Genomic DNA, 14,559 nt, shown 5'->3' with positions numbered 1-14,559 from the left:
AACTACATTAATAGGAAGTCTCGTTTACATTTTAATGGGAATTATACGGTATAGTTAACATTGTTTTCATTATCGGATAGTAATGGTGTTATGATATAAAATGTGTGACTGAGTGTTGTTAAATAATACTAATAATAATAATCATTGAAACGATAATATTTAATTCTATTAGCCTCATGAGTTATCTAGCTTTATCTAAAGCTTTTGACAAGCTTCTTTTCAACATGAAAGATATCTACTCAACATTAATATATTTTTAGTAAAAAACACATCATATTAAAAATCTATTAGAATATATATATATATATATATATATATATATATATATATAGGGTTGAAGTGTTTTGTATATGTATATTAAAATTATACATACCCAACTGCGTTAATGGTCAATGTTTTCAAATTTACAAAACCGTGGTATGACTCCTACTATAATCATATTCGGTTTCACGAAAAGCTTTTGTTAAATATATTAGCTATTTATTCGCAATGTTTTACATCACATATAATAAATATTGAATAAACAATATTCAATATTCATTATATATGATGTAAAATATTTACATATGCATAGTTGTGAAAGACATCTTGTTCATGTTGTGATTAATATTCATTGAAAACAATCTAAGAAACTTTCAAGTCTTCTATTTTGAAAAAATATGATCATACTTACTAGTACTATTATATTGTTAGGCTAATTTTCTTAGTGTATGCTGAGGCGTAATATCACATAATTTTTAAATATTACTTGATTGTTTTTAACATGCTAAAAGTAGATTAATCAGAGGTCTCTTTTTTGCTATTTAATTCGGAAACATCTTAATTGAAGAAAAAACTCAAGATGAAGAACATTAGGCATATATTATTCAAATTTTCCAAAATAATAAAAATAATCTAATTAAATTAGGTTTTTGTGTCATACATATGAATATCAATATTCATATGTATGATACAGAAATCTAATTATATAATATAATATTAATATTCATATGACACAGATTTATTTGGAAACTTAATTTATTTAGATTATTTTTTTTGGAAAATTTCGATAATATATGCTTAATGTTATATTCATCTTAAAAATTTCATTTCATTTAATTCAATCAATTTGTTTGCTTTTATTTTCCATGTATGTATTCCATTTTTTCAATCTTTTTAAATAACTTATTTCACACAGAGCTTGATATTCGATTATCTGATTTGATGTATCTATGATCTATATCTCCAACGTTTCAATTTTGAGAATTGAAATCAATGGAAATATAGTGTATGTAGAAACGATTTTTGATTTCATTTTTTAGGCGAAAAAAATACATTATCTTCAAGTTCACAAATACTTCAATTTGAATTTGAAATGCATAAGTACAAAACTATGTACATATTTAATTTTTTTCTCGTTCGTTATGGCCTTAACAATATATTAGTATTACCTATATGTATGTTGTGATCAAGCATTTATCACATTCCACATTGTATGCATTTGTATGTTAAATAAATATTCTTTGAGAAAAACTTCGATGGAATTTAAAAAATAAATTAACCAAGGTATTGGTAAAGTCTAAATTTCGGACTTGATACACGTTCAGTGGTTTCCAACCTTTTTCGCACCGCGCCACACCCCACCGCGCCACACCCCACCCTACTGATATTATCAGATTATAAATTGATATGCCATATTATGTATAAAAACTAATTTTCTTTTTGTTTTTTATTCTATAAAATAATTCCATAAATAATAATAAATATACTTTGATAAAAACTTCGATGGAATTTAAAAAAATAAATTAACCAAGGTATTGATAAAGTCTAAATTTTGGACATGGAATACGTTCAGTTTCTAACCTTTTAAGCACCGCTCCACACCCCCTCCCCCCGCTCTAATAAGAATTTTTTTTGACCCCCCTTTCTTCAAAATTTATCAAAAATTAAATTTTATAAAGTCTCAACTGATATTATTAGACTTCAAATTAATATGCTATATTATGTAAAAATATGCATAAAAACTAATTTTAATTTTGTTTCTTATTTATATCAATTCAAAAATTTTGGTTTATTTTCGAAAATAGTATTTTGGAAACAGATTGGGAAACAGTTGCGCCCCCCTTATAACAGTCTAGAGCCCCACGGCTTGGAAACCGCTGCGTTAAGAATAATAATAAAATAATTTGATTTTATTCCAACGAAAATAATTTAAAATTCAATATATTTTTTTAATAAAACGCTAGGTTTTGGTTTACTTTGTGAACCAAATACCAATTTCCCTAAATAAATTTTGGATAATAAGTGATAACCCTTGTATTATAAAGAAATATAAAATTAATCGTACATGCAAAATATAATTTATTTTCGAAAAAATGAAAAATATATTAATTTATTAATTTATAGGAAAAATGAATGTAAAAATTAAATATCTATTTCTAAGTTATTTACAATATAAAAACTGTTTTATATAATGTTGTGTGTTAAGATAATTATATAAAAGGGTCTTTTTTTACATATAAGGTAAAACAATATATTTGTCAGTTATAATTTATTAAAGAAATATATTAGTGTAATATGTTGTATAAATATGCATGAGTGTATTCATGCATATATATTTATATATAAATGTTTAATATCAATTTGAATGAGTATAAATATTTAAGGTTATGGTAAACAATTCACTGTACAGTATTTATTGTTATTTAAAATATAAAATGATATAATTTGAATTCCATATTAAATAAAACATCGTTCCGCTGAATAAAATATTTATTTAGATATGATATAACAATTTCGGCGATGAAATGAAGTTTTGTTTAATATACATAGTATATAAATATTATATATTTATAATATATTGTTATCAAGAATCACCTGAAATATAATGATTTTAGTACAAAACTTAGATTCTATTTGTACAACTTTTAATGGAATCACGTTAAGAGACTAACTTTAACCTAATATATATATAAATATATAAATATAATTTATTTACAACTGGAGGATGCAGAACGTTTTCTGTACCAAGACTCGCCTATCCAAGAGATTGCAGTTGCATATGTTAGAATATTGAGACAGTGCAATGTCGTTGGGTAATCAGTCGTATCGCGAATCCATCCTGAAATTTTTAAAACTGTATAGAAAATATCTCTTATTATTTTAATTCGGAAAACAATTTATCACACATAATTATTGATCATCACAAGCGCATTGGTCAACACATTTATTACGAATAGTTACAAATGCATATGGAATGCTGAAAGTTGCCTTTCTGGGCATTTCAAAGGCAGGAAATTATGTTTTCGTCGGATAATCCAATTCGTTAATTTTATGTATTTCTATCGTTACAAGTCATTCTGAATCGTTTGGCACCAAAAAAGGCTCGCGTTGATTAGTTTTGTGGCCAACTTTGCGCCGAACCGTTATCAGCTGAAAAATGCAAAAATTTTCGCAAAAAATCTTGAAAAAAGTCTTCGAAAATTCAAAAACCGTTTGAAAAATATCAGTCGAGAATTCTGTGATTAGTGGGTAATAAAATTATATAATGATTTTAATGAAATATAACAGAATAAAAACTAGTACAACATCAGACATAAATCAAGATATACATGAAAATTACACTAGACAACACGAAAATTTTCATATTGAACGCAATAGAAGATAGAAAATGAGAGATAATGTCATATGGAGCGCAACATAAATTTATTATGATCTTCGGAGCAATATCAAGATGACTAGTGATAACAATTATTAAAAAAAATAAAAATAAAATATTATAAAGAAATTGAAGATGAAGGTGTTTGAAGAGATAGCTTAGAAAGTAGCTGACTAAATGCAAGGCTTATAATCTTTTACACCAGGCACTCCTGTCTGACTGGAATATGAAAATATTATGTCTATAAAAAAAAAGTTTTAGTCTTGTGATGTAGGGCAGTCTTATTGTTAGTGAATATACTAAAATATTATAGGTATGCAAAATAGGGTTTAAATATCAAAATCCATCATAGATTCGAATAATGGACAGCGTCAAATTTACAAAATTATTCTGTCACAAAGTAAAAGTAACTAAATCTCAATTCTTATTGATCAAGTCGTTTAGTTACACATATCGGGAAGTATTTGCAACTGGACACTTAGTTTCTGAACTCAAAATTGTTTTGTGTAAATACTGATCCGAAAACTTTATGGACTCAGTCTCATTTCCTAATTGTTACAACTCTCAGTTATGATACGAGAATTTTGTTCTACCAAATGAGTAATTTCGAAGTTTTGGTCTCTGTTTGTGTATGAAAGAACATATATGTTTGAAATTATTGATATATTTATTGGTTTCAGAAAAAAATTCTAAATAGAATAAAAAAATCTAGGTTTTGAAACTGTGATATACTTTATATTCAGGTTTTAAGTAAATTCCAGTGCCCACGACGCCAGTATTTCTTTATACAGGATTTCTGTCAAGCTTTCTGGTAAGGTGAGCAAGAATTTTGGGCTAGATTTTCACTTATTTTATGATTAATAATAATTTTGTGTATTTTCAAATAGATTATTATGAATATATTCTGTAAATTTCACAATTCATATTTTATGATATTTCAGATAAAATTACGAAAATTTGAAAAAAATGCATATTTGAATTTTTTCGGAAATTTGAATATTTTAAATATACTGAACTTCGTTTCCCAAAAACTAATCATTTTTTCACATTGCTATATATACACAATAGCTATTCACAAAATAAAAACTGAACGCTTCCAAAACACATGAATCACGTACACTTTGATATTTACGTGACAAAATACAACTTTCTCATTGAACACTGAAACTATCGGCCAAAAAACAGTTCATCCATCGCCGAATAGGATTTGCTCTATGCGTAAAATACTTACGGCAGGAATTTTCGAGGACAGAAGTTGTTGTGAAATCAGTTTCCGACGTTACTAGGCAACGGTTATAGACAGAAAATATGTTAGGGATGCTGCCGTTGTGAATAGAGAGCTTAAACGTGAAATCTGTCTGGCAAGATCGTAAAATATGTCGGGCAAGATAGTAAATTATGATTTATCATATCGTAAATTATGATTTATCATATCGTTGCTAGGTAACAAACTGTCCGGCATGCACTAATCAGGAAATCTGGCGTCGTGTGCACCGGGCTTAAGATTAATTTTGGAAGCAGTTAAATTCAAGTTTAAACTTGAACTTGTAATTTCTAAATTAATTCTGAAAACAACTAGAGCTTTTAATTTTTTAATTTAGATACTAAGATAACGGTAATTATCATTCACAAAAAATTAAAATTTTGTCTTATTTAATCAACATTAACTAGATTCTCGCATAATTTCAGGCACGTTAATTTACTCTACTCCCTTTTTTGCTCGTGGAGTCTGTTTACTTACCAACGACTGGACCAGCAATTGTATACATCAGACCAGCGAATAATAATTGTATACCGGTAGCAGCAGGCAGCCTCTGCAAAGGAACATGACTAGCAATAACGAGGTAGGTGAAGACTGTCCGCAAGGCCTTGTTTAGGCCAATCCATGCGCATGCACACAAAATCACAGGATACGAGTGGAAATATATTAACACTGAAATAAATTATACGGAATCAGTGATGAATGGCATATATCATCAAGTCGGTTAAATGTTTTTTCTCATTATAGCCCGGTTTAGACCTAAAATCAGGGTGAAGGGTACACTAATTCATAATGGGCTGTAACTTGGCAATATTGCTTAAAAGACAATTATAAAAAAAATCTTAAAAGTCCTTCTAGTTCCGGTGCGAGCTAAAAAAATTGCACAAGGTCGCAAAATAATTTTTTGCGATTTTCAGCTAAATGGACATGTTTTGTAGATAATTTTATGCTCTTCTATTTCGCCTGAAGTAATTTTGCGTTAAGGCTGATCATTTAGCTGAAAATTGCGAATAAAACATTTTTTTCGCCTTTGACCTTGTGCCAATTTTTTAACTCGCAACAGAACGACGAGGAATAATAATTGTATTTTAAGCAATTTTATCAAGTTTCAGCTCATTATGAATTTTTGTAACGTTGAATGCGTAAATTGATCGGACTATTAGGATAGTATTTATATTTTTGCTCCTGAATGCAGGTCAGGACTATAGGCGAAACGTATGGTGTTTAACATTATCTTTCATAAAAATATTTTTATTGATGTTTACGTTGTTAACACATATGCCAACACTAAATTCAAGAGTATATGCAAGATATTTGTTGTTTTTTGTTTATTGCGATTCTCTTTATTTCTGACTTACCTAATCTTCCAAACGCCATTCCCAAAACTCCAAATAGAAAGAAACTTTTGTTTTGCCATGGAATGCGCTCGGTTGCAAATGGTATTAGAAACCTCACTAATATGTCCATCCCTCCTAATAGAGACATGACTATTGCAATTTGTCCTTTTTCTAATCCGAAGTCGGCAAGAATGAATGGCGTTAATATTGAAAAATTGATCTCAGCAAAGTTAGCAATGTTGATGCCAATCATTAGATTTACATATGTGAAATCCTTCAAAAGATCTAAATCAAAAAATATCTTAATTTTTTGCCACAATGTGTGGTGCACTTTTACTACTTTTAAATCATCTTCTTCATTTTTTATAAGACGTTCTTCATATGGCGAAGTATTTTTCTTGCTAGAATTGAAATCTGATGCATATATCTCTAACCTTTTAGATGCTTCGATTAGAACGTCTTTTTCCTCTGATTTATTATGTTTCGATACACACGAACTCTTCGTGTCTAACGTAGTACCATCATTAAAGTTATTTTTATTTTTATAACCGTTAGGTTTTAACTTGTTTTCATATTGATGTTTTTCCGATTCGCTGTTCTGAATTATAGACAGTGCTAACTTTTCATTATCTTGTAAATCTTGTGGAGCTTTATTGCTAGGACAATCTTCTATCTCTGATTCTTCTATCTTGATTGTCACGCTATGACGTTTTTGTCTCTTAGGTTTATGTTCTGAACTTAAGCTACTTTTTCTTGATCTCTGTTCTGGAATATTATTTTTATTATTAACAGGATTTGTAGATGATCTGACATTATCTTCCTCGTTAGTTGTTGAAGTTCCACTGTAAGATCTCTGCAGTTTCAATTTTTGATCTGGCATTGTCAATGTATCTCGACTTTTTTCCAACCGCAATTCGGCTAAATTGTTTATTGATGCTTTCTTAGATCTGCTCTCAGTGAGATTGCTAAATGATGATTTTGGAATCAAAGTTCCACTTGAATCTGCATCGTTGGTATATTTTTTCGATGCTAATGATAACCTCGAACTTGATAAAGAAGAATACCAGCCATCATTTGCTCTTGACAGCATTGGGGTAGTGCTTTCTACGAAATCGTTTGAAAAATATTGACTAGAGAAGGTGCTCTTACTTGCTCGACTTGCCAGAGGGGTGTTGCAGCCATTCGAATTATCTTTATGATAGCTTTCTGATAATTGTTCATTTTTTAATCCTTCCTCAGTGATGTGAACCTGTCGATTAATAAAAAAAATGGAAGCTTGAAAACATTTTAGCACATAAAAGATTATTGATTACATTTTATGCAATAAATACCTATTACTGCACAAAGTAAATAAATATAACAAATACTTAATTTGTATATTAGCATGATAGTAGTAATGGGATAGACGAAGGGTAAAATCATTTGTTTGTGGTGGCTCTCACACCATAGACCTGCCTTCGGGCAGACTACCATTTATTATTATTATTATTAGAATGCTCTATACTTACATTTTGCTTAGCATGCCTCTGAGCTGGTTGAAGTATCAGAGCGGATACCAACGCATGCATGGAAAGTCCAGATGCCAAAAGTACTGTGCCCTGGACACCATAATGTGGTAAAAGCATTGTGATCAAATATGGTGTCACTATTGGTCCTATAGCTGCCACTGTCCAGGAAAGAGACACGGCACGCCGACGTCGTTTATTGAAATAAGTATTTAAAGCTAATGAATTAGCAGAAAAGCAAATCCCAACGCCAGAGCCTGAAATGTTTGGATGATTCATTCATATTTTCTGCAATAGTTCATGATTGTCAAAATTAAAACTGTTTAACACTAAATGCCAAATCGAAATATGTTATATTTTGAATTTTACTTACCATATAATACGGAAAATGAAAGTAAATACGTAACGAAGGAATTGGCTACTGAGACAAATAACAAACCGCAAATTACCAAAATACTTCCAAATATTGCAATTGGTCTGTAGTTAAATTTTCGAAACATTGGGCCATTTGCTAAACCTATAAGATATAAGAACCACATATTAGAATTTTTTTTACAATTTGTTTACATTAAATCACATGTTACCTACGCACGATGTCAGGGCTATGTTAACATTTATGATAGTTGTCATTTCCGAGTTTGTCATCCCTAATTGTTCAAATCGTTCACGAAAAATAAGTCCAAAAAGTTGTATTACCGGTAAAACAGTTAGCTGAAAAGTTCAATTTATACAATCAGTCAATAATTCAGTATCAAATCTTATCATCTTCCAGATGAAGTTTGTATTTTTTTCAGAAAATACGATTTAATAATTTTATATTTTTCACGACGTTACCAGTTATTCTTAATCATTTGGCACCAAAATTTGAAAATTCATGTCGGTGTGTGAACCAAAATTTTAACTTTCATCGGCGTTTTTTCTAAACAGCTCCAAAAATTCGAAACCCATCCCATGATACTTGATAGAGTATCGCGTTGATTATTTGTAAGCCAAATTTTTTTTGATATTCAGCAGAAAAGTGCAAAAATTTTCGTACATGTTTTAGCCAAAAATCCTCCACGATTTTGACGAATTTTATTTTCACGATTTTGATGAAAATGATGATACAGTTCATGGCCTTAACAAGCAATATTATGGTTCTACAAAAATTCATTACAATTTTGATTTACTTATAAAAATTCATTACAATTTGGAATAATGTTAATTATAATTACGTTTATTATATTTTGATAATTGTGATAAATTAATAGTTAAACATAAAATTGTTTTACAATAAGTCTTCCAGAATAAATTTATTACCATACTCTTATATACATTATCTCTTTCCTACGTTTAATTAATTTATAATATTTGCCATCAGAGAGTTTGTTTTCGTATCTGTTAATTACAAGCAAACAAAATATTTACACAGTATTAGTGTTGTTTTCGTTAGTATTCAAAATGCTTAATGCTTATTGCTACTGCTCTACAGTGGAATAATTTTTTATCAATTAATTGATGATATAGAAAACAGTTCAAAATAAACAATAATTGGGTAAAAATTCTCCTCACTAAGAAATTATATTTTTTTAATTTAATTTGTAATCACAATTAATTTTTGCGCGGTATCATTTCGTTAACTTATTGACATTAGCCAGATAATTTTACCAAACATTCTACTAATTGAAATTTATTTTAATCTAATCAAAAATCTACTAAAATTATCTGCTAATATGTTTTTGATTGCGATAGGTCCAACTTGTGACTTCAACCTTCAGAATGACCAGTGTCCCCTTTAGACGACATCCAAGGTGTCGACTTTTAGTTTTTGATTATGAGATAAATTATTGAAAATCCTAACTTTTAAACAAAATTTTACAAAATAAGTACATTTTTAACTAATGCTAAAAAACTACCAACGGAAGAAAATACTTTTATTTTGGATTTTCAAAGATTACCGTTTATCTCCCGATAGCAAAGTTATAAGAATCGAGGTTATAGCTGATTATACATCTTTTTCCCTCCATTTTCAAATATTGTTGTTAAACAATGCTTAACTTTACTGGTTTTTGACACATCGGTGGTGGACCTTTTTAACCCCGGACCTTCATATATTGCTATCTATTCTTCAATAAATTCTGGGAAATTATAACTGGGAAAATGTTATTCGACAAAATGTCCCTTTGATCGATACCAAATTTAGGTTCTGAATTTAAATAGCATAAATAAAAAATAATATAACCTAGAAAATGTTTTATAAATACCAATCAGTATATATAATGATACAAATGAGATCTTTCAGAGCACCGTGTTTGAGAAAAATATAATTTGCAAAAAAAGAGTGCAACAACGCCAAAAAATGCATTTTCATATTACCATTTCAAAAAAGTTGATAATTGGATTTTCTAGTAACACTTGCGGCCCGTTAGATAATGTTTTTGTGTATAAATATAACTACGAACAAAACTGCTTACTACAATTTAATCATAATTAAATAATATTCACGTAAAACATCCTATTAAACGTAATTGAACATCATCTGTCAAAAATGTTTGACATTTGACGTATTAGCCACCGTTTATTGTTTTATTCAAATTACGCTTCTACAAAAAATTTCAAATTAAAAGTGTAAAGCTTCTACGCGATTTTAAAATAATATCTCACCTTTCCGACAACCTACTGATTAGCACGAATTTTTCAAGACTAAAACTGGCCAAATCGGTTTAGCCGTTTTCGAGTTTTAGCGGATCATTTTATCGAGAGCTCCATTTTTATATATAAGAATAAAAAGTATATACATATAATGTTGTGGCTGGTTTGTTCAGTACTGGGCGGCTCGCTGTTCCATACAGTAGTGACACTTCTGCGGAAAACACTCTCGCGGCGAAAGGGTTAACAAGTAAATTGCAAAATATTCCAAAACTATCTTTGTATTATTTGTTTTCATGTTCAGATATACATTAAACCAGGAATGGAAATTTTTGATAAATATCATTACTTCAAAGAAATTATTCAGAATAATTAAATGTAATATTTTTTATATATTTCTGCATACCGTTGATACTCCGGAAGCCAATACAACCATCCATCCCCAACCACCATCCGGTGCAATAAAACCAGGACCTGGTAGTTTGGAATATCTATATTCATTTCCAGTTTTTTTTATCCATCGCCAATTGATATCAAATGCCGCTTTACAATGTCGAATTTGCTATATCTTTAAGTTGTTGAATAAACTTAATATTAAATATAAAAATAAGTGCCAATTAAATTATTAAACTGACCTTATTGGTTCGTAGTATGTCATTAGGAATAAATATTAAGCGTCTTATAGTACACAAAACAATTTAACGTGATAATGGAGTATTCAAATTCAAGCACTTGTATTTTTGTATTTACCACAATGTTTAATTACAAATGTCGTATGTCGCCTTCGCAATATGTATGTAAACTAAATCACAGAAGATAAATTTGCCTCCGGTATTCCGAAATGCGCTTATCTGAATATGTAATCGATAATGACGTGATGGTCGAGATAGAATCATTAAATGATGATTAAACGCAACTAGGGTATCGAAAATTAACAAAATAATATAGCGATGTTGGAAAGTCCCAAATGTGGCATACAATTTGTTATTCTTGGACTCGCGGGTTAGTGGTTAGAGATGTGAGATTTGAAGCAGAGGCACCAGATCTGATACCCGGCTTGAGAAAACTGATTTCAAGCTGTAGTCTGTAGTGACATCGGTTTGGAAAATAGCAATTCTATCCGGTATTGTGAAACACAATTTTAAAAATAAAAAAAATGCATCAATGAATAATTTAATAAAAACGTAAACATCACGATCATATATCTATTATGTATAATAATAACATGTAGATATATGATATGTGTAAGTATTTTGTAAGATCTATTATACCAGACACTAAACACTTCCGCCTGATCGATATATAGGAAATATAAACTAGTGGTGTATGGCATCGTGCCTTAAGGTAAATTGCTGGAACTTCCCGTACTTTAATAAAATATTCGAGAAATATTAAATGTTTTCAATATCACGTTGAGTGATGAAAAGGTTGGCAGGTAAACTGGTAGACAGGAAGATTGGTAGACAGGTAAACTGGTAGACAGGAAGATTGGTAAATAGGTAAACTGGTAGACAGGGAAATTAGTAGACAGGAAAATTGGTAGACTAATAAACAGGTTGACAAGTATATTGGTGGACAGATACTTGGTAGCCAGGTAATTGCTGTATTGACAAACAGGTTGATAGGTAAATTAATAGTTGATAGTATATTGGTGTAGAGGTAACTAGTGGGCAGGTAGATTGTTGAACAGGTAAATTGGTGGACAACTAAAATGGTAGATTGATAAACAGGTTGACCGGTATATTGATGAACAAGTCTATTCGTGGACAAGTATATTAGGGGACAGGAAAACTATTGAACAGACAAAGTGGTTACAGGTGAATTGGTGATTAATATAAATAATGTAACTTTCATTATTCTTATTTCATAAAAAGTAAATAAACAAAATACTTAATCAACCGAATTTAGAATGAAGAAGATTGTCTAATATTTCTAAGTACTCAAAGTGAAAATTATTTATTTGAAGTATATAAGTGGTGTTTAGAACTTTAGCTAGAATTAGATTCAAAAACCGAATTATTTTTTTATATTCAAAAAAATTTCTTTTCTTCAAAATCAATCGTTTTGTCAACACAAGCAGAAAGTTTTTTTAAATCATTCAAATTGGACACTTAATTCTTTTAAATACTGCATTTTTTTGCACATTTAGCTCTATATCTCCGAAACGGCTGGACCTGCCTTTGCCAAAAACTAATCAGCACGTCTACTCATCAATAGGAATCGAATGTTTTATAAATCATTCAAATCGGACAATCCACTACTTCTCCCCATCATTCCGAATCCAATGTTTTTTGGATCATTCAAATCGGTTGATCCGTTCTCTTAACAACTGACATTTTTAACACTTTTTGCTCCATATCTCCGAAGCTGCTGGAGCTGTCTTTGTCAAAAATTAATCAGCATATCATCAAAAGGAATCGAATGTTTTTCAAACCATTCAAATCGGATAATCCGTACGCCCGAAATCGTCGATAAAAAATTGTCTCCACACATACACACATACATCCATTTTTCCTGAGGTAAGACTATGTGTTCAGAAACCTCTAAAACGTAAAGATATGCAAAAAATTTCATTTTCGATTTTTGGCCCATTACTATAACTTTATACGTACCCCTTTATACTTACAAGAAATTAAGAAAATATAATAATAAATTTAACTCACTATTTACGAGTATAGTCAAGCCGCGATTTTTTTTTTAATTTATTTCTACAGAAACCAGAACTAACAAATGTTTTAGACGTTTATCACTGATTTTTAATTTGATGCAGCAATGCCCAAGAAAGACTATTTTCAAGTGAAAATCGATACCACTGCTGCTTGGGAGCCAAGACTGAAAGCCCATAGTTCTAACCGCTAATCCACGGAAGAAATCTATCTTAACCCTTTCGAATCGGATGCCGCCACTCCGGCGGAAAATTCATATAGTTCTCGCAATTCATGAGTGGAAAAGGTTAAATGCATAGATCTACATAAACAGTTATATAAATTGCATAATGTAATTAATAAACTTTAATTTATAGAGTTTAACACTTTCCACTCGGATGCCACCGCTCCGGCGACAAAATGCATATAAGTCTTGCAATTTGCGAGTGGAAAGGGTTAATACTACATTGAAATGAATACTTGACATTAATTTCACTTTGTGGCAAATAGCATAGATAATTTTGATAATTTAAACAAATGATATGATTTACTATGCAATTAGTATGATTTTGTAAATATCCGTAATTGCTGAAAAACTGATTTTTAATAATGGAAATAAATCTAATGAAGTATTAAATTTAAAGTAGTAAAGATTTCGTTCAGTTTTAAATTATCGTTCGCTTATTGCTTATCATATTTATGTTTCGGATTTATTTTCCAATGCAAATGCATTTCATTTAAAGTCGTCACTCTTAATTCCACTTACATATATAAAATATATAAACAGCTTTGCGTCTTATTCAATTCATATGAGTCACATTAATAAAAGCAATTGATTGCTCAACTATATTGTTAACGTAAGGCCACGACCAGACAGTAAATTTTTTAAAACTACTCTTTTCATCTATTTCTGAAATCTTAGATTTTATGAAAATGACAATTACTGCAAAAAAATGAAAGGCTTTTAAACGTTTCTTTTGAACTGCAGAAGAACTACTGCAAAATACACTACCAACATCATTCTTTTCTTATTTTAGTAATTTACAGTAATTTCAGTAACCCATTGCTGTGGATGGTTTATGCCTTCTGGCAAGTTATAAATTTTAATTAAATTGAAGTAAAAATAAACAATTTTTACATTGCGATAAAGTATACGTTTTTCTCAGTTTATTTATTATCAAATTGTGAAATACAATTTTTTTATCAATTGTGAATTGACTACAATCTTTGATCCCAATAGCAAAGTAAATGTGGTAGTCTCAAATGTAATTAGGAAAAAAATTGATAAAGTTTATACGATAAAAAAATTGAAGACGTTTTCAATTAACATCTGCAATATTTTACCACTAAATTTGTATATTGCTTTTATTGGAGTATGAATGCAACTATTTAGTTTTTATTTTATACAACATTTTGGATCTTGTATTTTTGTAATCCGAATAATATTTTTATCTTACAACTTGTTATAGTGAAAATTTGGTAACTATGAATGAAATTTAAATATTTAGAGTGAATTTGAAACTCTTTTTTATAATATTTTTAGTTT

The 14,559-nt window shown here is 29.5% G+C and overlaps 1 protein-coding gene across 1 annotated transcript; it reads right to left on the bottom strand.

Moving 5' to 3' along the window:
* Window positions 1-2,845: 2,845 nt before the first annotated feature.
* LOC113367044 lies at window positions 2,846-12,877 on the bottom strand. Its single transcript, XM_026608675.1, has 9 exons — window positions 12,872-12,877; window positions 10,775-10,930; window positions 8,325-8,451; window positions 8,114-8,257; window positions 7,744-7,997; window positions 6,257-7,484; window positions 5,379-5,570; window positions 2,978-3,100; window positions 2,846-2,856 (listed from the first exon to the last, which is right to left on the bottom strand). Exons 1-9 carry the CDS (start codon window positions 12,875-12,877, stop codon window positions 2,846-2,848), a joined length of 2,241 nt encoding a protein of 746 aa, XP_026464460.1.
* Between the last annotated feature and the right edge of the window lie 1,682 nt (window positions 12,878-14,559).

Source organism: Ctenocephalides felis, unplaced genomic scaffold (genome assembly GCF_003426905.1).
Source record: "Ctenocephalides felis isolate EL2017-DRISC unplaced genomic scaffold, ASM342690v1 CF-g0.4_SCAFFOLD_01170, whole genome shotgun sequence".
NCBI lineage: Eukaryota > Metazoa > Arthropoda > Insecta > Siphonaptera > Pulicidae > Ctenocephalides > Ctenocephalides felis.
Note: the sequence above shows the minus strand (reverse complement) of the source record. Positions and strands in the feature narration are given on the sequence as shown.